This window comes from Equus przewalskii, chromosome 14 (assembly GCF_037783145.1).
Source record: "Equus przewalskii isolate Varuska chromosome 14, EquPr2, whole genome shotgun sequence".
Taxonomy (NCBI): Eukaryota; Metazoa; Chordata; class Mammalia; order Perissodactyla; family Equidae; genus Equus; species Equus przewalskii.
The window spans coordinates 60,627,398-60,652,497 of NC_091844.1; the positions used below are offsets into that span (position 1 = coordinate 60,627,398).

The 25,100-nt window shown below is 41.5% G+C and overlaps 1 protein-coding gene across 1 annotated transcript in view; it reads right to left on the reverse strand.

Annotated features, from left to right (window-relative positions):
- The window catches only part of CRIM1 (cysteine rich transmembrane BMP regulator 1), a 187,809-nt gene that overhangs the window by 64,172 nt on the left and 98,537 nt on the right, over positions 1-25,100 (reverse strand). Inside the window, exons 5-7 of the mRNA XM_070574085.1 lie at positions 16,888-17,009; positions 7,538-7,720; positions 4,856-5,053 (exon numbers count right to left, since the gene is read on the reverse strand). Coding sequence (XP_070430186.1) covers positions 4,856-5,053; positions 7,538-7,720; positions 16,888-17,009 — 503 coding nt within the window. The remainder of the gene's footprint in view (positions 1-4,855; positions 5,054-7,537; positions 7,721-16,887; positions 17,010-25,100) is intronic.

Below are 25,100 nucleotides of genomic sequence, written 5' to 3' on the forward strand. Positions count from 1 at the left end.
CATCAGGTGTTGGAGCCAAGCTGGCCTCACACCTGTCCACATCTCTTGTATTTTTCTTATTGAGTCATCATGGGCATGTCACATACATCTTGCAGCCAAAATTTCCCTCCTCAACACCTTATCTTACTTTAATTATAAAACAAACAGATTTCTTAATGGAAAATGGCACTCTGCCCTTAGGGTCCCTCTGACATTAAGAATCAACTTAGGTGGCATTTATGCCTGAGGTTACTGGAAAAAATATTAGCAAATTATTCTCAATACTTAATTGTGATGTTAAAAAAAAATGCTAGCTGAAATAACAATGCAGTGGCACCTGCATGTTGCAAGGCACGACTTAAAAGCAGTACATTAAATGTGAGAGTGAGCCCTGGCTAGTCCGGGGGAGACCACAGCTTACAAACCAGTCTTGAAAGGCCCCCATGGCTGCCCCCGGGAGGGAGCGAGAGCTATGTGCTCACCAGGAGGGCAAGCAGTCAACCTGAAGCTAATTGGTCCAACTCGCCTGTAGACATTTGGGCCTACCATGTGCCAAACACACTTCATGTAACACTCTGCTTTCTGCTCTCAAAGTGTATTCTCAAATATAAGCATTCTAACATTAGCCTTTCTTCAACTGATCAGGGATCAGCATTTTTTTTAAATTGCAGTAACACTGGATTATAACATTATATAGCTTTTGGATGTACATCGTAAGGGGTCAGCATTTGAGGCTGTGGTTAAGGGAATCCCACAGCAGGGTCTACTGCCTCACTCAGCTAAGGAGGAGGTCTGCAAGAGGAGTCTGGTTGTGATTTCCCACTCCAGTCTTTCCCTCCCTCCCTAACTCACTCACTCATCATTTGTTCATTAATAGTATTTGAGCACCTACTTACACGTCAGGTGCTGTTTTGGGGATTCAAAAGAATAGGGTAAGCTCCTCGCTCATGGGGAATGCAGCCCCTTTCAGGTTACTGGCAAGAGGGAGTGCAGTGCACTGCTTGTCGCAGAGGCAGTATTCCCGCAGGGTCCAGAACCTAGGCTCTTGGGCCACACTGCTCTGCCACTTTCAAGCTGTATGACTTTGGGCAAGTTACATGACCTCTGCACGTTGGGTTCTGCGACAGTAAACTGGGATGAGAGTACCTGCACAAGAGGGAAGTTGTGAGGGTCAAATGAGCTGACACTTTGAAAGCACTTAAGCCTGGCTCATGGTAAACGTGCAAGAAACGTTAGCTACTGTTATTAAGGGCTACAAATAAGATGATGCGAATGGTGCTAGATGCGACAAAGACCTAACTCTCCTGCCCCCCACTCTCCCTCTCCTTTTTTCCTTTTTTTTTTTTTAGTTTTTAAGCAGATAAGGACATATCTTCCAAGCATCACTTAAACTGCACACTTTATATACAATTTCACGCTTTTCCATCTAGCTCCCTACAAGCGCCAGAAAATAAAAATAATGAGATTGATAAACAAGAGTAGACATAAAAAACCCAGAAGAACAAAACATAAGAATACAATTAGTTACAGACTTACAGACAGGGATGGCTTATCTATCTACCTGAATTGGGTGTTGACAATAACTTGGTAAGACTTAATCATGAGAGTACTTAAGTGCCAATTTAAAAAGCACTTAGGTACTTGTGAATCGAGTTAGTTGTCAAGTAACAGCCTAGTCTTTAAGAGCCCCCAGGTTCGTGTCCCCAGTCCTCCAGGAGTAAGCAAGTACATTATGTTGTCACTTGGAAGGTATGTATCTTTAACAACAACAGTCACAGCAAGGTTCTTCCTCCCGGCAGGTCCTAACGCACCATATTTGGGGAGGCAGTAATTTATTTAGAAAGAATCTAAAACCACAATCCCCGTGTGGGGTCCTTTCACCTAATTTCAGGCTCTGACTATGTACCTTGGGACTGTAGCTAGTTGGGTGAGCGCCAACATTTGTTATGCAATTGTGCCCAGAGGAATTTATTGTGTGTGTAAGCTGCATAAATACCAGTGTTTCTGTTTTTCTCTAAATAATTCTGGCTGATGGTTTATTTATTACACATTAACACCTTGCTTTTTTCTTATTTCATCTCATCCTTTTGCTATTCTGAAATCACTTGAAAGTATTTTAAGGCTATTGGATAACTGCTGAGAAAAACATTTTCAAATAGTTCCATAGACTTTCTTGGATCCTATAAACTAAGCAAAAAGATTCACTTGTCCTTTATTATTCTGTAAGTTTTTTATTACTACTACTAACTAGTATCATTATCTTAAGCTGTGCCCTGTTTTTGATCTCATACCAAAAGAATCTGTCGTCCTATTACATCTTAAAATTAAAGTTACTGGAGAGCAAACATAATCTTGTATGAAACTCACTACTTAACTAAGTTAAAAACAAAAACAAAACACACAAGATAAATTAGTTCTCTGCGAGCTAGACGATGGAATCTTCTGAAAGGCTCCATGCAGAGAGTTACGTGCTAGAGCCTGCAAGACACAGAAGGGAACTGAGACACCAGCAGAACCTCACAGCTTGAAATAAAGATGCTGAGTGCTGGCGAGGTAGAGGTGGCTTCTGGACCTGAGGCTTGAGAAGAGAGCCAGGATGTCTCAAAGCCATGCTTGCCCTGAGGTCCTCAAATTAGGGTGAGAGGGCAGGTGGGAGACCACATCAAAACCACCTGGAAATGACTTCCTCCCATCACCACAAGCCTGTCTCTGCTCAACACAGGCCAAAAGCTGGAAATGAGGGGGAGATTAATAAAAGAACTAGAAATAGGGGCAAGAGTAAACTGAGGTGACATGTGGGAGCAGGGGAGGCAGACAGAAATATAGCTGCATCCGACAGACTTCAGTTTATCTCAGCTCAGCTACATAATGGCAATGGACCTTGGAGGAAATTATCTAAATCTCTCTAAACCTAAATCTCTTCATCTCTAAAATGGGACAATAAGGCCTTCAGCACAGTGCTGTGAGGATTGAAGGAAACAAGAATGACTATAAAGCACTCACTCCACAGCATCTGAATACGAACACTGCTTTTCTTCTGGTTTAATTTAAAAAGCCTAAATATTTTCTTTGACATTAACTAGGAGTTGTCCCTTATTTATCTTTGTGTCCAATGCTGTATTTGGATTACAGAAGGTTCTTAATAAATTTTTTTGGAGTTAATGGCTGACCAAACTCTTTTCTCAAACAGTGGACGATTAGATTACAACTCTAGGCAGATGTTACAGAGACCAAACTCCATGAGATCAAACTAACATTCACTCCCTATCCAAACATCTACATGACTTACGAATAACTCAGTCAGTTCCATAAATATATCCATATTTCTATTCACCAACTGCTTCCCTTTTTTACTTGCCATGAAGGAAATGCTAACGAATGCAAAAAGGTAAGTGCAAAAGGACTTTCCTTTCCTTCATTTACTTTCAGGGGAAAGGCTCTACTTTTTCACAAGTTTTTTCAGTCTTACTTTTAACTTTCTGATTCAAGACTCATGAAGTTAAAGTGTTTACTGGATTACTTATTTATGCTTTTTTCTTACATTATCATGCACAAATACTTCCAGTTGACAACAGATGGTCCCTAATTCTTAGAGAGAGATATCCCCACCTCTATCTGCTTCAGCAAGGCACCCTCTCTCATAAAGCCGACTGTACACCATCATACATACTCCCGCACACTCCTTTTTTTAGGGCTGAAACACTGCCTTTAGGGGATGGGAGGAGTGTACGCATGTGTGAGGGGGTGGGAGATTTCCACCAAATTGGTCATCTGGAAGCTATAAAGTTTTGGAGTGTGGCAGCTGCGCTCTGAGTCGAGTAATGGTGAGGGAATTGGTGATGTCAATAGAACCAGGGTCCTCCAGCTTAAATTTTTATATGATTTTTAAGGTCTTTAATAATTCTAACCCCTCAGAGGTTAATGAAGCTGGTCATGCGAACTCTGAAGTCTGAGTTTATTAAAATTTAGGTAGAAGCAAAAGACTTCTTGATATAGGACTTAGTCAACTTAACCAAATTTCTGAAAAGACCTGTCAGTTTCTTAATAGCTGTTTTAATTCTAGAAGGATCCCTCTTCAACATGGATTAATTTTGACCCACTTCAGTTCATTTTACTATGCAAATATGCTTCTTGACGATGGATACTCTCTATTGGATCTGTCAGTATAAATATTCAATCTCTTATCTGTACTAACAGACATGGACAGAGAATTAAGCCCGACTTGGGTAAGCGTGCAAAGAATCTCCCCAGGATGAGAGAAACGGACCAGAACAGGGGTTGAGACAGAAAGACTAGTCCAGGATGCCTCAGTTTCCTCTCTGTTAAATAGGAAGAGACATAGTGAATGTAGGTAACCAAGACATAAGTAAACGCCTGAGAGGAATTGCCAAGCCACAGCCATGGAGATATTAGAAGGAGAATGGATGCTAGGAGTGAGGAGCAATGCAAACTGCCTTTGACAGTTCCAGGTTTTTCTTCTAGCTGTCAGGACTCTTGGGCTTATGGAAGCGTTACAAGTTGAACATGCTACGCTTGAGTTCTGGGTCTTATTTCCAATTTTATGCATTGCGTTGACCTTTGGATGTTAATTAGGCTTGAAGTGAATTGAATTAAAAAATACATATTTGGATATTGTAAAGTATTCGGATAAGCATATTTGCAGTGGCAAAATAAAGACCACACCATTCTTATTGTAAATTTGCAACATTAGCCCCAAATGAATAGTTTAGGCTGTATAATAAATTCATCTGCAACAGGAAACAGCATGAAGCAGACATTATGCCTGAGGAAATAAAAAACAAACAAGAAGACACTAGTAGAAGCTTATCCAATACGAGACATTTGCCAGGGACTCATGAGAATCTCTAAGGTTTACCTTCACACACGGGGCAACACTCCCCAGGCACTTTCACAGGGTTCATGCAGCTCTGTCCGCAGGCTGTTGCAACGCAGTGGGGCTCTCCGTTGATGCACTGGCAGAACGTGCAGTCGTCTTCCCGCCACCGGTCCCCATGGGCGCGGATCTGACCGTTGGCATAGCAGCCCGCAGGATTATTAAAAGGATACACTGGATCTAAACGAAAACATGAGTGCAGAGTCAGACTGAGGGCATTCTAAATATTCTCTCTGCCTGCACCTAGAGACATTTTTTTCCCAGGTTCTAGTCATCAGCCGTTCTTTTCCAGCTGTGATCAGCAGAAGCTCAGGCTTGCATGAGGTATCTCTAGGGAGACATGCAAAAGCAGCTGTCATACTGAATTTATGTCCACCCATCCTGACACTGCAGATAGGGCAGGGGGTCTGTGGCATAAAAGCCAATGTGCAGGTGTTAACACTTCATAAGGTAGCAAAACTTTGTGGATAGAGCTGTGGGTTGATAATTAGAAAATACAGATCCATTTTAGGTCTGACCATGTCTTCTGAGTTGTCGATTTAAATGTTTATCACACCTCAATTTCACCACCTGAACAGTGGAAAGAACAATGCTCCCATCTAGTTAGGGTAATCTGTAACTTCCAGGACTAACTGCAGCCTCCCTCTCTCGTGGTGCCTGGAACTCCACGGGGATCACAGTGAGGAGGATGGCGGGCTCCTACTGTGGCCTTATTCACCACAAGGCTGACATTCCTTGTCTAAACCACACACAGCCTGGTTCAGACATACCATGAGCCTCTGCTTGTGCCCCAGAGGGAAGCCTGTGAACCTATGCCATTTTTCCCCCCACAAGCTGGGCAGCCGAGCAGCAGCTGAGGTTGGGGAACCTAAGTAGCTAAGGCTACTGTAAAAAAAAAAACAAAAAACATTTTTCTGAGATTATCGACAAAGACATAAATACTGCATACAAAATCCCCAAATATCCTTATAATGACAGCAATTAGATACATCACTCGATTTTCTTTTTCAGAAACACATAAAACCTGGCCTCAAGAAACAAGTGCTGCTGTGCTGGGCGCAAAGTCCAGGCAGTACTGAGTTTGGTCCTCTTTATTCTAAAGAGGTAATAGGTGTTATAAGAAGTTAGAAGGCCAAAATTTAAAGTCATGCAGTCACAGCTTTAGAAAGGCAGTCTGCCAGAGATGGAAGCAGCCAAGAGACCCGAGTGAGATAAGACTTTATAAATTTCTTTATAAAAACTATTGCACTGCATACTTCATTTCTACTTTGAGCCTAGATCTGAATTCCAGGAAGTGAGACATAACCAGATCTGTGCCCAAACAACTCATTATGATTATTACACAGAGGTTCTATCTGTGTTTTTATACCACCAACTGTTACACAGTTTCAGAGACTATTACAAACTGGGGGTAGCTAGGGAATAAATCAATTGAGAAGGGTAAAAGTTTGACGTGATTTTTTTTTTAAATCTCCAATGACACCTAAAAAGTGAACCACCTTTCTCCTATGTTGGCTAAATAATTTCTAATGGCAAAGGACTTCACTGTTATGAACAACTGTTCAATGTTAGCAATGCAGTCTGCATACTTTATGTATCTTCAGATCTTCAGTATTATATGGTAAATATAGCTCAAACATTGAAAAGGGTCTTAGAAAACAAAGCGGTATGGATCATGGCCGACGTTCTGTCCTCCCATTTCACGTGTGGAGATGAGGGCAGGGCGAACCTCAGGCACAAGGCTGGCATGTCTGACTCCAGACTGAAGGTCTGTGGCCCAGTCAGGACAAGAAGGCTCACACGACCTGAATTCTGGGGAAACACAGCAGGATGGTCAGACCAGAGGCACAGTAAGGCGTGGGGGTATTGCTCATGGTCTCACTGGAGACTCAGACAAGGGACTCTACTTTTCTGAACTTCAGTTTCCTAATCCTTAAAATGCGTGGGTTGTAGTGAATTATATTCAGAGTTATCATTCTGAAATATTTATTATTTAAGAATATCAGAGATGGGAAGGGAGGGCCTGTAGGAGGAACATGGGACTATTACTTCTTCAATGATGAGGGGGATAGAGGAAGGATCTGCCCACAGCCACCTGACACTTGGCTGGGCCCTGAGTCAGTGTCACCACCATGCCACACCACGACCCCACTCTCACCGCCACACATTTTAAAAGGAGGGGTTGCCACAGGGTCCGACCCCACCTGGAGTGGCATGGGTATCAGAAAGGAGGCAGGGTTAGTTCCTCCCTGAGCCAAATGACGGAGACTGTCAGTGACTAGGGCTGTCCCGTCCTAGCTGAGCAACCCTAGGAGAGCAGGGGGTGAATTCTAATGTCAGGGTGACAACAATGTCCCCAGGACTTGCTGAGGAATTGCTAGAATTGTAGGGGAGGAACAGAAAGCACTTCCGGGGAATCTCATGTGGGCCCATGGAAACAGGCGACCCATCGTCTATACCTAGGGTGTAACCTCCCTCAGAGAAGTATTTTCACACAGTCTACCTGGCATTACCAAAGTCCTAAAAGATAGACCACAATGTCATAAAAAGGGAATGTCTTAAATATTCCCTCATTTTTGGATGAAACTGAATTAGGTCAATTTTGATGTTAAAACTCTGAACCATTTATATTCTTATTAATCTTTCATTAGCCACTTTTCCTACCTTCGCACACTGGGCAGCACTCCCCTTCAGGCACATAGTACCTCTCGCAGTTCAGCTCACCGCACTGGGCAGTGAAGCAGATGGAAACACCCCCTTGGCATCGACAAAATCGACAGTTGTCCATTCGAAACATATCCCCATCATTATATTCCACATTGTTGAATACACAGGCTGGCTTTGTTTCTGAAAGGAGTTCAAACAAAAAAGGTACATTCAGTCTTTTTTTTGGTGAGGAAGATTAACCCTGAGCTAACATCTCTTGCCAGTCTTCCTCTTTTTGCTTGAGGAAGATTGTTCCTAAGCTAACGTCCACGCCAATTTTCCTCTATTTTGTATGTGGGACGCCACCACACCATGGCTTGAGCAGTGTGTAGGTCCACACCTGGGACCCAAACTTGTGAATCCTGGGCCACCAAAACGGAGTGTGTGAACTTAACCACTATGCCACTGAGCCAGCCCTCAAAGTCATTTTTGAGTCGTGTCCTTCTATGTTTTTCAAACAGCCTCTAGAAAATTGTCTGATAGCATGAGGTTATAATTTAATGGAAATTTACTAAAGTCAATATAATTTTCTGTAACCAAAGCAATAAAGCAATGTAAAGTGAAGTAAAATAAAATAAACAAAACACATTGTTATCCTCTTTACTCCAAAGAATTGATATTTTCCTTGGCAAAATCTACATTCACTTCCCCCTACCCCAAATAAAGGTAACGACTTGACCATGAAACTCATCTATCTGATATGTGCTTTAAAGAGACATATTTGTTTTGTTAAGTCATTCGCTACCTCAAATAAATGATCCTGTCTCCACATTAGGTTTCGTTCTGCCTCAAAAATGTATTTAGGCCTTTTTGGAGGTGATGTTCTTTTGTTCCTCCCATGTTCTCTCCTAAATTCTTTTTTCTCTCTATCTGTTTTAATAATCTGTAATTTTAACAGTGCTTGGCCTTTAACAAAACACTTTCTACATGCATTACTTCACATAATCCCAATAACAAAGGTCTGATGTAGATATTATCCTGAGTTTAGAAGTGACGAAATCCTAGGTAATTTGCTCAGTCACACATTTAGTATATGACAGAAGCAGAAACAAAAACAGTAACTCTTCAACTAAAACCCTGTGATCTTTCCATCATGTTTCAAGTTATGCTTTGCTAAAGACTCAAGAGCCCTGCATTTAGAATTCATATCATGATACCAATGATTCTGAAATTTTTCTCTACCCTGAAACACTCTCCCCTAAATTCATTCCTTATCCTTAATTTTGGTTGACTTAAAAGAACTCCCACCAGATAAAGATATTATAAGATAAAGAAAACTATGGATCAATATCACTTATGAACATAGACACAAAAATTTTGAGGAAAAAAATACTAGCAGACTGAATCTAGCAACATATCAAAAAGATTATAAACCATGATCAAGTGGGATTTATTCCAAGAATGCAAGGTTGGTTTAACATCCAAAAATCAACTAACATAATATGGCACGTCAACAGAAAAGAGGACAAAAACCACCTGATCATCTCAATAGACACCACTAGGATTCTGAGAAAAAAGTTCAATAAACTAGGAAAAGAAGGGAACCTCCTTAACTTGATAAACAGCATCTATGAAAAACTCACACCTAATATCATACTTAATAGTGAAAGACTGAATGTTTTTGCCCTAAGATCGGAAACAAGACAATGATGTCCACTCTCCCCACTTTAACTCAACACCGTACTAGAGGTCATAGTCAAGGCAATTAATGCAAGAAAAAAAAAATACCCAGATTGAAAAGGAAGATGTATAACTATCTCTAGTTGCAGATGACATGATCTTATATATAAAAAATTCTAAAGAATCTACTAAAAAACTCAGAACTAATCAACAAATTGAACAAAATTCAGGGTACAATTAAAAGTCAAATAAATTGTTTATCTATACACTAGCAATGGACAATATGAAAATGAAGAAAATAATCCCATTCAGAATAGCATCAAAAAGAGTAAAATATTTAATAATAAATTTAATAAAGCACAAAACTTGTACTCTGTAAACTACAAAATATTGTTCAAAGACATTAAAGAAGGCCTCAAACAAATGGAAAGACATTCCATGTTCATGGATTGGAAGATAATACCATTAAGATGAAAAGATTCACCAAATTGATCTACATATTTAATGTAACATCTATCAAAATCCTAGCTGTCTTTTTCATAGAAATTGACGAGACAATTCTGAAACTCATATGGAAATGTAAGGGACCCAGGGTTGCCAAAACAATCTTGAAAAGAAGAAGAAAGTTGGAGGACTCACACTTCCTGATTTCGAGACATACTACAAGGCTACAGTAATCAGGACAGTGTGGCACCGGCATTACGACAGAGATAGTTCAATGGAACTGATTGAGAGTTCAGAAATAAACTCTCACATTCACTGATTTTTGACAAGGTTGCCAAGACAATTCATTGAGGGAAAGAATAGTCATCTTAACAAATGGTGCTGGGGCAATGAACATCCACATGCAAAAAAATAAGAATGAACCACTGTGTATCACACTATATGCAAAAATTAACTCAAAATGGATCAGAGAGCTATGATCTAAATCTAACAGCTACAACTATAGAGCTCTTAGAAGGAGACAGGAGTAAATCTTTGCGACTTGGGATTAAGCAATGGTTTCTTAGACATGACACAAAAAGCACAAGCAATGAAAGAAAAAATAATTAAATGGGATTTCATTCACTTTTGTGTTTCTAAGAATACCATCAACAAAAAGATAACTAACAGAATAGGAGAAAATACTTAAAATTATATATATGATAAGGGATATGGATACTCACATAAAAACTTGTACACAAATGTTCATAGTAGCATTATTTACATGAGCCAAAAAGTGGAAACAACCTAAATGTCCATCAACTGATGTATGGATAAGCAACAAATACAACGACATATTTCTTGGCCATAAAAAGGAATGAAGTTCTGACATACGCTACAACATCAATGAACCTTGAAAACATTATGCTAAGTCAAAGAAATCAGCCAAAAAAGACCACATATTATATGATTCGATTTATATGAAATGTCCATAATAAGCACATCTATAGAAATGGAAAGTAGATTAGTGGCTGCCTAGGACTGGGGGCTTTTGGGGGAAATGGGGAGTGACTGTTACTGAGTTCAGGAGTTTTGGGGAGATTGATCAAAGCATTCTAAAATCGTGATAATGTGAATAAACTAAAAACCATTGAATTGTGCAACTGAAATTGGTGAATTGCAGGGAATATGTCTCAATAAAGGTGGTAAAATAAAAATACTCTCAAACTAAAGAAGGTTCTCCTGAGCTAAGGTGCTCTGTTTAATAAGGCGGAGAAAATTGGATTATGATAGAGCACATCTCTCATGGGCTCCTCTGTCCCAACATCATTTCTTAATATGTCATCTTGCATTTGAAATATTTAAAGACTTTCATTGCAGTTTAATTTGAATATATTTACATTTGTATTGTACTTACGGACAATGACTTTCTCATTTGACTTTATAACTGTCCAGTTGAGAAGACAGAACAAGTATTAATATCCATTCCTCTGATTAGGAAAATGAAACTTAAAGAGATTAGGTGATCTGTCTAAAGTCATACAACTAGTGTGAGATGAGCTGTGTGTACATACAGCACAGTGATCTGCACATTTGAACCTGTTCCTTAGTGCTGGTTGAATATACTGTTTCTTTTTTTCAGAAAATTAACGTTACGTTAAAAAGAATCATCTTACTCTAGGCTCAGAATTCCTCTATATACTTTTAGCCAACATACTAGTCCGAGATGGGACTAAAAGGAACTGGGCAGTTAGACCATAAATTCCAAAGTGTACAAAATGCAGTGCTTTTATAAATCAAACTTGCATGCTGTGGAGTGAGGTAAAACACTGTACTCTAACAAAATGCTGAGAATCTGCTCCAACGGATGAAAAAATTTTTTATAAACCATCACTATTAATTACCTAATTGCATTAATCAACCACATCTATTATCTGGGTGAAGCCACAAATCTTGGTGCAAGATTTGAAGAAGTAAAGAGGGAAGATTCTGGCTACGAGTAACACTGCCCCAGATGAACTCGTTTCCATGATGGGGCATGCGGAAGCTTAAGCGGGAGGGGTCGGGACTGATGAGGGAACTGGGCAGCTGGTTTCACTGGCTAAGGTACAAAGAACAAGGGAGTGGAATCTAGAGAGACGGAGAGTCCCAAGAAACACAGCCTAGAAAACACAATCATCTCTTTAGGATAAAAAGTCATACAATATAACGAAATCCCTGTGTGATGTTGAGAGAAACTTACAGAAGCTCTTTAGAGAAGTACATGACAAAAAGACTGGCAGTGGTCTTTGAGGAGCAATGACTAATTTCTTCTTCACCTGTCAGGGATAGATGTGAATCTCAGAACAGCGTGGAGATGACCACTTACCTCTATAAGAGGACAATTTAAGTGGATATGGAAAAGAAAATATTACGAACAAATAATTTAGTATGTAATTTGTACTTCTCAATGCAGAGATGCATAAAAGTATCTTCTTAGTGATTTTTGTATGTGTTTTGCGTTTGCCCAATTAAATTTTATGTTTCTAAGTTCTGGAATCTTCTCATCCCTCTTCAATATAGTCCAGGACTCCTGGAAAAGAGCCTTCTAGAAGAGGCTGTTAATAACTTCTACTGCCTGCCAAATTACACTGATTGGCAGATGGTGATAGGTATATAATTTTAGTGAAGGAGACTAAAATGAAGAACTTCATGTGAAATGTGAAAGTGGAGAAAAAATCCAAATAGATAGAGTTCTGTTGCATGTTCTCTTCAGTCTCTCAGTAGGAAATGGCCAATATCTTGCCCCTGGTCTCATTTCACTGGGGGTGAACGAGTGGGTAGACATCATAAGCCAAGAGAGACAACTGTATGACAGATGGGAAATGTCTGAAAATTTCTCCGTAAGTCAAGAGCAAACCAATGTAATTCCAAAGACAGGGAACATGGCTTCCAAATATCCGAAGAGAAAAAAACCCTTTTCTATGGGGGGCAGTGGGAGTGTGAGTACTAGAGTACCCCAAACAGATACTACTTCAGGATAAGGGAAAGGGAAAAATACTTATAAAGAACTGCAAAAGATTGCATCACTCTTAAGCAAAATTAGCTTGCTAAGGCCCCCAGAACATGAGGGGTGCTCAATAAATGCATGTTGAGTGGAATATTTCTTTCAAAGCACCATATTATCTCCATTACTGTAAAAACAGACATTACGCCCCTAGAAGCATTACTGAGCATTATTACTATAGAGGCAATGGGTTCTGAATTGATGTTTTTGTACTAATTTTCTTATTAACAGACTGCAGGTCTGAGTTTTCTAGGCCAAAATTTTACATGACGAACAAGCTGACTTCGGGTATGGCTCTCTTGTGATTGATCCTCATGTCAGTGTTTGATGCTGGAAGAGACGGTTATTGGCTATGACAATCAAACCAAGAGGTTCTACTTTGTTTAGATTTTTATGCATACACATAGGACAGCTGATCACATCTAAGTAACCAAACGATTATTTCCACATTCCATAGATGAGATTTCCTACTCAAATGCCTCCAGGAATGAGAGAGGTGGGTCAGTGTAAGACAACAGGGTATATTATGACAAAATAGAGAATGCATGCCCGTCTGAAAGTAGTGGCCATCACTCAGCTCCAGCTGTTGATGGTAAAACTTTTGTCTGTAGGCTGGGGCAGACATAGAACTGTTCCTGAAGGAGATCTGGGATTGTTCCACTACTGCTAGGGAGATCATACTTCTGGGTGATGATTTTGATGACTTCTCAGTTTACATAAAAGGAGCTCAATCATACCATCTGTTCCTTTGGATTCTAAACAACAGAGTTCTCATTCAACCAACACCTCACAAGCCCTAGTTCCGGACACTGTCAGAGGATGCAGTCACAAACTATCACCATCTGGTTTGCAACTCTCCCATCCCCACCCACTCAAACTAAACCAAACCAACTGAAGAGAGAAGTAATATTTATGGAGAACGTTCTCTCCATCTGTTCATCCAGGCTAATGTTTCCAAAACTCAGGATTTCTCATGAAAATTTTTTAATCTTGCGTTTTCACTTTAATGCTTATCTTAAAAAAAGAAACAACGCAAGCATTGGATCATCTGGATGGCAGCTTAGGAACTGAATGCTGCCATGTAATCTCCGTTTCTGCATGTGGGGTTAGTTATGTTAACATTCAACCCACTGCCTCCTGAACTGGGTTTCTAGATCTATTCCTACACGTTGGGGAGTTCTCAAAATCAAGAGACAATGCTCCAGGCATCTAGGTTCCAGCTGCATGTCAAACTGACCCCTGAGAACTGCTTTCACTGAGCTGCATTTTAATATTTTGCTTTTGCTTTTTATTGAGAGGAGCAGCCACAGGAAACCAGTTTCTGCATTGGTGGTATTAAAGCAACTGAGGACACGATCGACTGCAGCACCCAGCGCTCTCTGTTTAAGGGTCCATCTGAGAAGAGCGGTGCTCTGTCCAATAGGCTCTTTCTCTCCTAAAGCAGGGACCCTGGACCTGACTCTCTCTCTCTTTTCACTTTGATGGCCAGGAACATGGGAGCCTAACTCGACGTTTAACCCCTGCAATCACCTGCATAGACACTTACGGCCTGCATACCTGGGTGCTCTTTCTTTTTGCTTTTCAACTTTACGTACAACTCTATGGTTCTGACTCTCTTTGCTAATTAATATTTTACCATTATGTCATTCTATTTGTTCTCACTGTAAAGTTGCCTCAAATCCTTTGTGGATAAGCAAGGCTTTATATAACAGATCTCTGCTTTTCTAGGCAATGATAATGAATCTTTGATATGTAGTATCCTCTAATGGTGACCTTCTGACAACTGTAAGATTTTCCCAGGGCACTGGATGGCAAATAAATAAATCCACAAACACACGCACACACACACACACTCACATCTGTGTGTGTGTATGCACATATGTATGTATATGTCAAAAAGAGTAAAACACAGACTTTGAGATGGGATGTCCTTAAACATTCTTCTGTAGGATTACGAATCTTCATCGTCTTATAGTTTCTAGTCTCATATACAATTGAGTGACTAATACAGTAATAGAGACACTAAAGCAGGACAAGAAATAAAGCAAAGATCACCTCACAAATGTGTGGTGGCAAGAAAGGCAACCACCAGATACAAGCGACATGCTTTGTTGTCTCAACATTTCTCATGACAGATGGCGAGTCCTGTTACCGAAGTGAGAGCTCTGTAAAAAGCGAGGCTATAAACAGGGGCAGGCCTTGAAGACTAATCCGAGACCACTAAAGCAGGGGTGCAGTTACTAGCAGTCCGAGTCACATCACATTGGGACAAGAGTTAGAGTTAAGGTCCTGATAAGAAAGACATGACACTTGGGTTTCTATAACCAAGAAGCAAGGTAATCGTATCATGAGACACGGTATTTCCAGGGGACAAATGACTGAAGACTCAAGTGTAGGGCAGTAAAAGATAGAGCATTCTCCCAAACAAGCCCTCTGTGGGCTGGTATTTAACAGCCACCTCTAGAGGGAACTAAGGTGGTATGAACCACATCACTCACTCGCTCAGTTGCTCACTCAACAAAACCTGGGTGCCCTCTGTGAGGCAGACAATATGTTAATATCCACAGACACAAGGATAGACTCCCCGCCCTCTGGCAGTTCAGATTCTAGAATGAGAGAAGGACACGAGAGTACTTGCAGGGTGATGAAAGGAAGCACATCTGAGACACTGGGAGCTCAGGGCAAGGAGTGACTATTTCGGTCTCAAATAGTATGAGTCAACTAATCACATAATATCACCTACAATAAATTGACTGTAGTGGTACCAGAGAAAAAAGGTCTGCTTGGTCCTTCGCTGGTGTTTAACAGACATTATTACTGGCTGGAGTATAGTATGGGTGGGGAGAAGCTTTGAGAAGAGATTTATGCGCACAGAACTTTTTCTGGACCTCTCTCTTCGTGCTTGTATTTATAAGGTCTTTAAGTCAGGAAGCTCACCCCACCTTCTCTATCCCCCTGGAATGTCCAGAATAGTGTCTTTGGATGTGAACAGGAGGTGGGCACACAAAATAATAAATACTCTTTGTTCTTGAGGCACAACTCCAAGTGATTCACATATAAAACCTCATTTAATTTACTATTTTCACTCCATTCTACAGATGTGGAAACTGAGGCCTAGGGAGACCAAAAGACACTCAAAGTTACACAGCTAGTAAGTGGAGGATCCAGTTTCCAATTGAGGTCATTTGGTTCCATTCTTTGTTCTCTCTTAATCACAAAGCCACACTGCAAATGTTTCTTCAAGGCAAAACAAAACCAAACAACATGGGACCACTGGACTAAAAACTACAGGACGCAATGAAACAGGACTCAACTTTAACACACCCTTTTCTTGTGGGGGATGGGAGACTTGGGAGAGACAGAAAATCTGCTGAACTCTGGTGTGTCCTATAGGCAGTAGTTACTACGGATGTTCCTGTATGTGTAATTTTGTTGTACTTGTCCAAATCCATCTTCATTTTCCTTGCTTGTCTAGGTATTGACTAAATGGCGTTCTCTAAAATTATTGACATTTCACTTGCTTGAATTTTATTGTTTTTCTTCTGAAAATTCTGATGGACGGGCATGTTTTAGGTTCTCTTCCCTTCTAGTATCCAAATTCAATAAACACGATGTCACCAAACACCAAACCCTCTCATGAAAGGTGAAAGGGAGAGGTGGATTCTATTTGAAGAAGTCTTGTGACTGCAGAATCCTTTTTCTGAGCCACAAGGCTCAAGCCAAAAGCAGGCTAATACTAAGGACCAAGCACTGGTCAAAGCTGTTCTCCCTAAGTAGGAATGTGCTAAACTAGTGGACCGTCTTTGCTGTTTCAGGCTGAGGTAGCTCCAATGTAGCGTTAATTATAGAGACTATCTCCTGACAGCAATGGGCAGGGGGTCAATGACAGGAGGAATATGATTGATTATAGGTTCCATGATCCTCTTCTTGAAATGCTAAGATTTCTGCCCTACTGAAACACAGCAGAATATGACAGCTGCATGCAATCTGCGATTTCATTTCCAAAATTCTCTTTCTGATGGATGGAATGATGATTCCCTTCCTAACTTCCTTTCCCGCACCGTGAGATCTGAAGCAAATCTTCTTTCTGAGTGAGTTTCATCAAGTCCTTGAGTATATTCCTTGCCTGGCTAAAGGCAGAAGCGGCTAGACTGAACCCTCCCTCCTCCTCCTTCTGCACAAATGGACACTGTCTGAGAACAAGAGAAACCCCACGTACCATTAACACATTCAAAGACATCACAGCACTTTCCAGGTGTCCCATCTCCACGAGAGACTATGCGGGGAGTGGATCCCACCTCACACACGGGGAAACCACATAAGCCAGAGAGACACTCGCATCTGAAACCAAAGAAAAGGGAAGGAAAACCCCATGAATAAACACAACATAGAAGTCGGGAGACCACAAACAACGTGGCTGTGGCTGTGGCAAACTTGTCTACATGACACTGTCCTATCTATCTGGTGTCACTGGGGAAGGGGGAGGGAGTACTAACCTAAGTTGCATTCCAAATAACTAAGGCCCATCTCCTTAATATACACCCAGATTTTTAACTTTAACCATTTTGACAGAAATATTCCTAAAATGCATTACTTCATTTCTTACTTAACCAGATCAGTATTGAGCACAATAAACATTTTTGTGATGACTCAGGGCCATCTTTATATGCATACACTATTATGTTATTCCATAAATCAGTGACGCTAGCAGGGGCTCACACAGAATGCACGCTCTTGCGTTAAAAGGCCCCATGTTGCTGCTGTGTTGATGGTGACCTCTAGGTGTTTCTCACAGATTTTTCTGACTCTTCTTTCAGCTATTAAGTTATTAGTTTTTCAGTCTTTTTTGGTCAGTGATTGCGTCTAGCAGCACCCTCATCTTGAGCCGCGTTAATTTATAATTGTGTCTAACAGAAGAAAGAGACTCTGACTGAAGACCGAGGAGCTCTTTTAAATAAAGGGCATAAGCTTTAGGAAGTGGATTTTGTGGCAGCTATTTGAAGGCTGAAGGTCTTAACTTTTTGGATCTTCTAAACTGCACATGTGCCTTTATCACTATGTGCATGAAGGAGGTGACGGATGCAAGCTAGCTGTGCTGGCTCTCACCCACAACTCCAACTCTGCCATGAAACTGGCCTAAACATAGAAAAATAGGAGGCAGGTAAAAATAAGAGGAGGAGAAAATGTTGTCAATTGCCTGATGCTGATCTGTGAAAATGAAATAGGAGGCAGGAAATGAGAAGCTCAGGGCACCAGGGGGTCAGGATGCAACTGTAATACAAGGACGGAGCAGCTAGACTCCTGCCCTGGGACTCCCCTGGGGATGGAAGTGGGTCAGAGGGTGGAGAGGATGACTGAGGGACTTCCCAGGTTGAAAGGAAGGAAAGGAAGCCATCCTAAAAAGACAGATCCTTGCAGGAAGTGTGTGAGTATTTAACGCACCACAGGGGCAAAGATCAGGAGAGGGTGACATTCCCAGCAAGGAAGAACTTTTACCACATTCATTAATTCTGGGGTTTCCCCCCCTTATTTCAGCAACTGCTTTGATCTCCTATTGTTCTTGGAATCTTTCATAAATTAAAATATACTTTTAGTCCACACGTATTTCAATAACCAAGCCCAGAGGTTTAATTACATTTATAGTTAACTGTAGAACTAAAAAGGAAACAAATTTAAATTAAAATTTGCACCAAAGATCATTAAAGCCACTGATAAGGTGTGAATGACCTCCCTTTCAGGCTTCTTCCATGTGGGATGATGGGAATACTGGATTCCTGGGAGAAGAGGGTGTTAGGTAATTAAGTTTTGCTGCAATGGTATTTCTGCCAATGGTTTAAAATAAATGTTTGCCTGTTTTGTGAGCAGAGCTGGGAGCTCTCGATTCATAATCTATATGCCTACAGGACAATCACCTTCTAGGGCTGAGTAAATATGAACTGGGCTTTTAGTCTCTGGCAAGGTTATCCCATAGTCTTCCATTTTTACATGACTAGCCACTGCAGTTTCAAGTACCTAATCACAATATGTAATCGTATATTGGAGTAACAATATATTGTGGACATGTATTGCAACTGACACTCTGTACAACTTAAACTCATCCAAGTTCACAGATTAATGGGGCTAAGTATTGAAAGGCCACACCCTGAGCCCAATGTCTGGATGTGATTACAATGAAAGCATCCTACAAGAATAGCTAAACATTTCTTCCTCATCTTCGAGGATTCACATTCTTGCCTACTGATGTTTTCCAGGGAATTGTTCTGATTTAAACACCAGAGAGCATACAATCAACTAAAAAGTATCTCTTGGGATGTCCTTCAATGCCAGGCTCTCCGCGAGGCTGTCAGAAATCACACCATCCTGAACACCCCAACCACGTCCACTCGACATCTTCCTTTTCCCCTTTGACCTTTGACTTATTTCCCAACGTTTAAAAATCTCTCATTTTCCTAGAGACCCATACAGGTTGTCTCCAGCACACAGCAGAAGATCTAAGACTGCACACAACTGCCGAGTGACCCACTTAGGAAAGGAAAACTCTTTATGCTGAACTTTTACTTCTAAACCCAGAAGGACTGCACATTACAGATCCAGAGTCAGAGGCCCGGGGTTTTGCTGGCTGGCCTGCTCCCAGCTCATTTCCCCTTCTCTACTAGCCCCTTAGAAAGCCCTCCCTGCCTGTTGCCATCTCTTGATTTCTCACTGCTTCCTCTGAACCTGAGATTGGCAGATGTTAAATATCATTAGCACCTTAATAAAGAAGGAACTGGAAAAGGTGAAAATCTGGGCTCACCTCACATCTTTCTATTAAGTTGAAACTTTATGGAACTGCTGTTTTTTGCAGGACAAAAACAGTCAAAAAGCAATTTCATATAGTTCAACATTAATACAACTCACATGAGTTATCTTTTGATAGACACGTCCACACTCACTCGGTCAGGTAACAAATGGGGTACCCCATCAGGACCTCTATTTCCCAAAGAAATTTATGTCGACAAATTATGTCAGTCTAATGTGGCTTAAAAAGATTCTTTAATAAGATTATTCTAGATTCTCTGGTTTACCTACACTGGAGGTAGGTATTCTTCCCTTTCACAGATGGGAATAGTGAGGGACGGAGCCTAACACCCGACCTGAAATTTAATAAGGTTTCCTGTCCTGTATTTTCCACTAGAAGAGACTAGATTTTCTTCTTTTGAGTCATGAAGAAGATATGCTGAATTACAGAACAATGGAAGCATGTAAACTATATCTTGTCCTCACCATCATTTCTCTTCATTTTTATTCTTTTTTTGTCCTCACCCTCCCCGCCCCCGCATAATCTTCCTCTTACCCTTTATCCCAGTGCCTGGATAAAGAACAAGCAAGGGAATGGAGAAAACTTGTGGATTAGTGGCAGAGGAAACAGACTTACAGACGAGAAAGAGATGCTTATAAATCGATGTCACCACTTACCCCTCACTTCTGAAAGCGTCCTTCCCCCAATTTCCAGGTTCTAACCTGGTCCTCCCTTACCTGAGTCTCTCCCTGTCCCAAGCCATGCCACACCCATCCTATGGCTCTGTTCCTGTACTTCTGCAGTCAAAAATCTTCGGTTACTCCTCATTTAATTGATCAGCTCCTCAGCCTAGCATTCAACACTTTCAAGTCCACATACCTTTTCTCCAATTCAATCTTGCAGTATTTCTCTTCAGTCACCTTCTGTTCTCCAAACAAACCCCCACTTTGCTGTCTTTGCTGCTCGCTCTACCCACTCCGGAACATTCCTCATCCAGCCCTTATCTCCAGTGTCTGTCTAGATACCATCTGTCTTTCTAGGCCAACCTCAGATAACAGCTCCTCCTCTTGTGAACCCCCAAATATACCATACTTCTCACTCTGTCTCCTGGTGACTCGATACTCATCTTACCACAAGCTCTCTTTGTATCTATCACGTACAGTCATTAAATAAATACTTCTTAAATGGAACAGAACTGGAGATGAATAAAAGGAGGATAATATTAAACAAAACAAATGAAAAATACAAAAGAAAGTGAGAAGCAAGCACTGAGATTCCTATAGCATGAACTCAAAAAAGCTACTTCAGGCAGAGCGATTTGATACCTAGAGCAGAAGTGCTAAGGGCTTTAAAAATAAATAAATAAAATAACAACCGCTTTATTGAGATATAATTCGCATACCATAAAATTCACCCTCTTCAAGAGTACCATTCAGTGGTTGTATATTCTCAGGGTTGTGCAACCATCACCACTACCTAATTTTAAAACATTTTCATCACCTCAAAAAGAAACCCTGTACTCCCATTTCCCCCTCCCCCAGCCCCTGGCAACTACTAATCTGTGTTCTGTGTCTATGGATTTGCCTGTTCTGGAAATTTCATATAAAGAGAATCATACGATATATGTGCTATGGGCTTTTTAACTGCAAACAAGAAGCAACCTGTATTTGCAATTTGCCAGAAAAAAATCAAGCCTCCAATGTTATCCTCAGTATTAAGATAATGATCGATCAAGGTACCACATTAATAAATTTTTGCATAATGTAATCACAGCTGCAGCCAGGTGGGACTTAGTTAAGCTGTCTTTTTTCTCTTGAGTAGGTAATGCATTCAGCTTAGTGGGCATCTGAGCGCCACAGTACAATGATGAACAGCACTCAGAAATCATCTAGGCCCCTAGAGGGCACTCCCCGCCTTAGGAGGCCCACGCTGGCTGGTTCTGCTGGCTGGAAGGCAGTGCGGATGGAGGCTTTCCCTTCGTGTGTTTGCTTCCTGGACTACAGAGTCTCAGGCAGGCCAGAGTGTTAGCACAGCTTACGAGATGTTCGAAGTCTAGCCTCTACTTATCTTTTAGCTTCCATATTCTACTGGTTCCTCCACATGCCCGCACTCTAGCAACAATGGCAACCTGCCATTCACTGAATCCACCCCCTGTCCCCCTTATCACTCAGGGCACAGTTCAGATGTCCACTCGACCTCAAATCCCTGCCTCTCTTTTGCACCTGGTGAATTCCATAGAGCCCTAAGACCACCTACCCCGACCAGGCCTTTTCTGATCAAAAAAGCAACCAGGATTAATTTTCTCTCCTCCAACCTTCAATAGTACACAGGGTACCAAACTCCTGGAGTGGACCTGCTCATCATACCAAACCAAAGTCCTACTGTTTTTCCTGTGAATTCCCCTAGTGCAGGGGGCGTGTCTTATTTGTCTTAAATGAAAAATGAATGATAAAGGCATCCAAACAATAATCTGGAATAAACATTCTTTTGATGATAAATAAGTCAGGTTAGACCACGCACTGTTTTTATGGTTTTTATTTTTATAAATTTTAGACTGAGAGCTAATAGGTGCAGCACTTTTCAAAGTTAGCGTATGGCGGGAAAGACTATGGAATCTGTCTAGGATGCAGAGGCCAGGGTGCCACACTCAAGGATTGTTTCTCTGCAAGTCTGGGGCAGGGCTCCAGGAGAGCCCTATGTAATAAGCTCTCTAAGAGATTCCATTCAAGGGAATCTGGGACCCACTTTCTGAGAAACTTGCTCCTAGAGGTTCAGGGGCTCAGTTGCCATAGTTTAATTTGCACTTTCCATTGGAAAAATCCAAGTACAACCAGTTTTATCATTTTAATGAGGATGATCAGTAGCACTTGTTCTCCATCATTTATAAAGACTCTTTTCTACCTGAATATGGTTGCTAAGGAGTGAGATACACGTGGAGTGCAAAAAGAACAACTTTGTTTACTATCCAGTCTCATCATCCACCAGAAAATGTGTGACCACTAGCAAGCCACAAACTCTGGGATGCTATTTTCTTATCCATCAAATCAGATGGTTGGGACATAATGGGCTTTCTTCTAACTATAAATTCCATGATTCTATTATTGCCATTCCTATTCCCACCACTGCAACGTCTGATCCTGGCACAGCCCTTTCTACTGGTTCTCCTCGCCCGCACCCTGTCCTTGGAGCACACCACAATCTCGCATGCCCACACTTGCTGCCTCCTCCTCACCAAGCACCTCAACCTTCAGGATCAGCTCAAAACAGGCTTTCTCTCTGCTTTCTTAATTTTGCGGGGGTGGGGGGGGGGTAGCGCAGTGGGGTATACTTACACATCTGCAACTATTTCTGGTTTTTTTCCTACTACAGAAGACTAAGCAGGAGAAGAAACAATAAGCCAGATGCTGGTGTCTCCACATTACCAGGCGTGTCTTCGTAACGAAGTTAAGGCTTTATAACTAAATTGAAAAATCAATAGTTTGTTTCGCCCGAATGACTAGAGAAACTGTAAAGGACACTAAACTATAGGGAGTTAGAAGAGGCCGTGGGGCGAGGAGTCCTCTTTGCCACCCTCTCTGCCATTCAGCAAAGCACAGGAGTGCCCCTGGAATGTGCCCCTGTGGTGGGCGTCACGCAGAGCGGAGGGCAAATGTTATCCTAACATTCTCCTACGATAGCTCCTTCTGCAGGGGAGGAAGTCTGGAAGCAGCAAACCGTCAGATTCCTCATCTTCCCTGAGTAGACCCCTATGCCACAGGGAGAAGAGCTCAGTGGGGCCCTCTGTAAACGATGTCTCCGGATTTATTCCACACTTGAAGGGAGTGCTTGAGCCCTTGGAAAGGGGAGAATCACTGTCTATAAATCAAAAGTGACTATTTATAGGTGGGAGGGAGGTCGCCCTCGAGTCAGGAAACAAGGATAAATGCAGAATTAAAAGGGCAAAGCACTTACACTACCAGGATTCCACACACAGTGTATTAATAACCGTCAAGAGTGGAAATTATAATGACATAAAACATATTCCTATTCTATAGAAAGTAGCTTCAACTTTAATTAAATTTGATGCACTATGCTTCTACTGATTAAATTTTTTTTACCTCTTTCTAGGAATGTATAAGCTAACAAAAAAAAAAGAAAGATACTGCAAATAAAACATCCAAAAAGAAATGGGTTTCCTACCTCAGGGTCCAACTATCCTTATGGAAAACTGCTCTCCTCCCTATGGAGGTTTCTCAGGATCACAATTTGACTCTTGTCTCACTGTAAGTAACAAATCCCCTTCCCCCTTTCTCAAACTCATTCCTGCCGGATCTCCTAGCAATTCTGCCACCCAGGCAGTTCAGCACGTGCCTGAGCTGCAGCAAGCACCGGCCCAGCTCTGAGGAGCACCCCTACCTCCCAGCAGCCGTCCTCCCCTTACCACAGGGAGCTGCTATCTGTACAGATTCACCTTTTTCCCCACTTTCCCTTCAGAGACAACAGTAAAATCATGATGTATTGTTGTGGTGGCGGTGATTTTTTTTTTTCCAGCAAGGAGTAATCGAAAGATATGCTCCATTATAGGCAAGGTATCAATTGAGGGCAATTAGGTAAAATATTCCTTTGCATTTCCTAACATTAGTAATAATAATAAAGCCCACTGCAAGCCCTTAAGAAGGCTGTCATTATAGCTCTCCTCTTCCTCGCTTTCTCAAGTGGCAGATGATTACTGCTCCCTCAAGGCTTGCATGTGCCTCAGGAAACTTATCTTAAGGTGCCAAGTTGAAAGAAAAGTGCTATAAATTGTAGGAAAATGTAAGTTGTAAGTCCACACGGTCCTGCAAGATTTATCGCAGTGTCTTCGAGAACCACGCCCCACAGTAAGTAGGTGTGGTGAGGAGAAAGCACTGGCACTTTATGCACACTGGCAGCTGGAGTTGACTGGCTAGTGGAGAGGGTTGGGGAAGCTTGAAGGGACTCACTCGCAGCAGCAGGGGAACCAGAGGCACTGAAACCGCTGGAAAGAATCCCCAGGGTCTGAGCCCCTGCTGAAAAGCGAGAGCTGGGATCTGGCAGGCATGCTGAAGCGCACTCAGTTCAGCCCAACAAACCGGTCACAACAAAGTCCAGGGATGGAAGGCTCCCTGCCTTCGCTTCCTTAAGTCTGGAGGAAAGACTTCACAGTGGGCAAGACAGCCTTCGACAGTAAAGAGGGGACAGGCATAAGAGACACACACAGAACCACTTAGGAAAAGTAAGAGAGGAAACCAGCACCTTGCACTCTGGGAAGCAGAAGGAGTGGGTTTGGATGTGGAAAGTTGTTTTGTTTGTTTTTTTTTTTGCTGAGGAAGATTTGCCCTGAGCTAACATCTGTGCCAGTCTTCCTCTATTTTGTATGTGGGTCGCTGTCTCAGCATGGTCACTGAGTGGTATAGGTCTGTATCCAGGAAGTGACCCTGGGCCCCCGAAGTGGAGTGCACCAAACTTAACCTCTAGGACACAGGGCCAGTCCCCTGAGAGTAAGTTTTAATATAACAACATAAGGTATTTTCGTTTCAGAGCTAGACTTGCCAACTGCATTAGAAATGGATGCTTTGGAACATGGAACCAACTTGTTTAGGAACATGCAATTATTTTGCAACTATCTGCTGAGTGTGTAAGTGCAGTAGGCACTC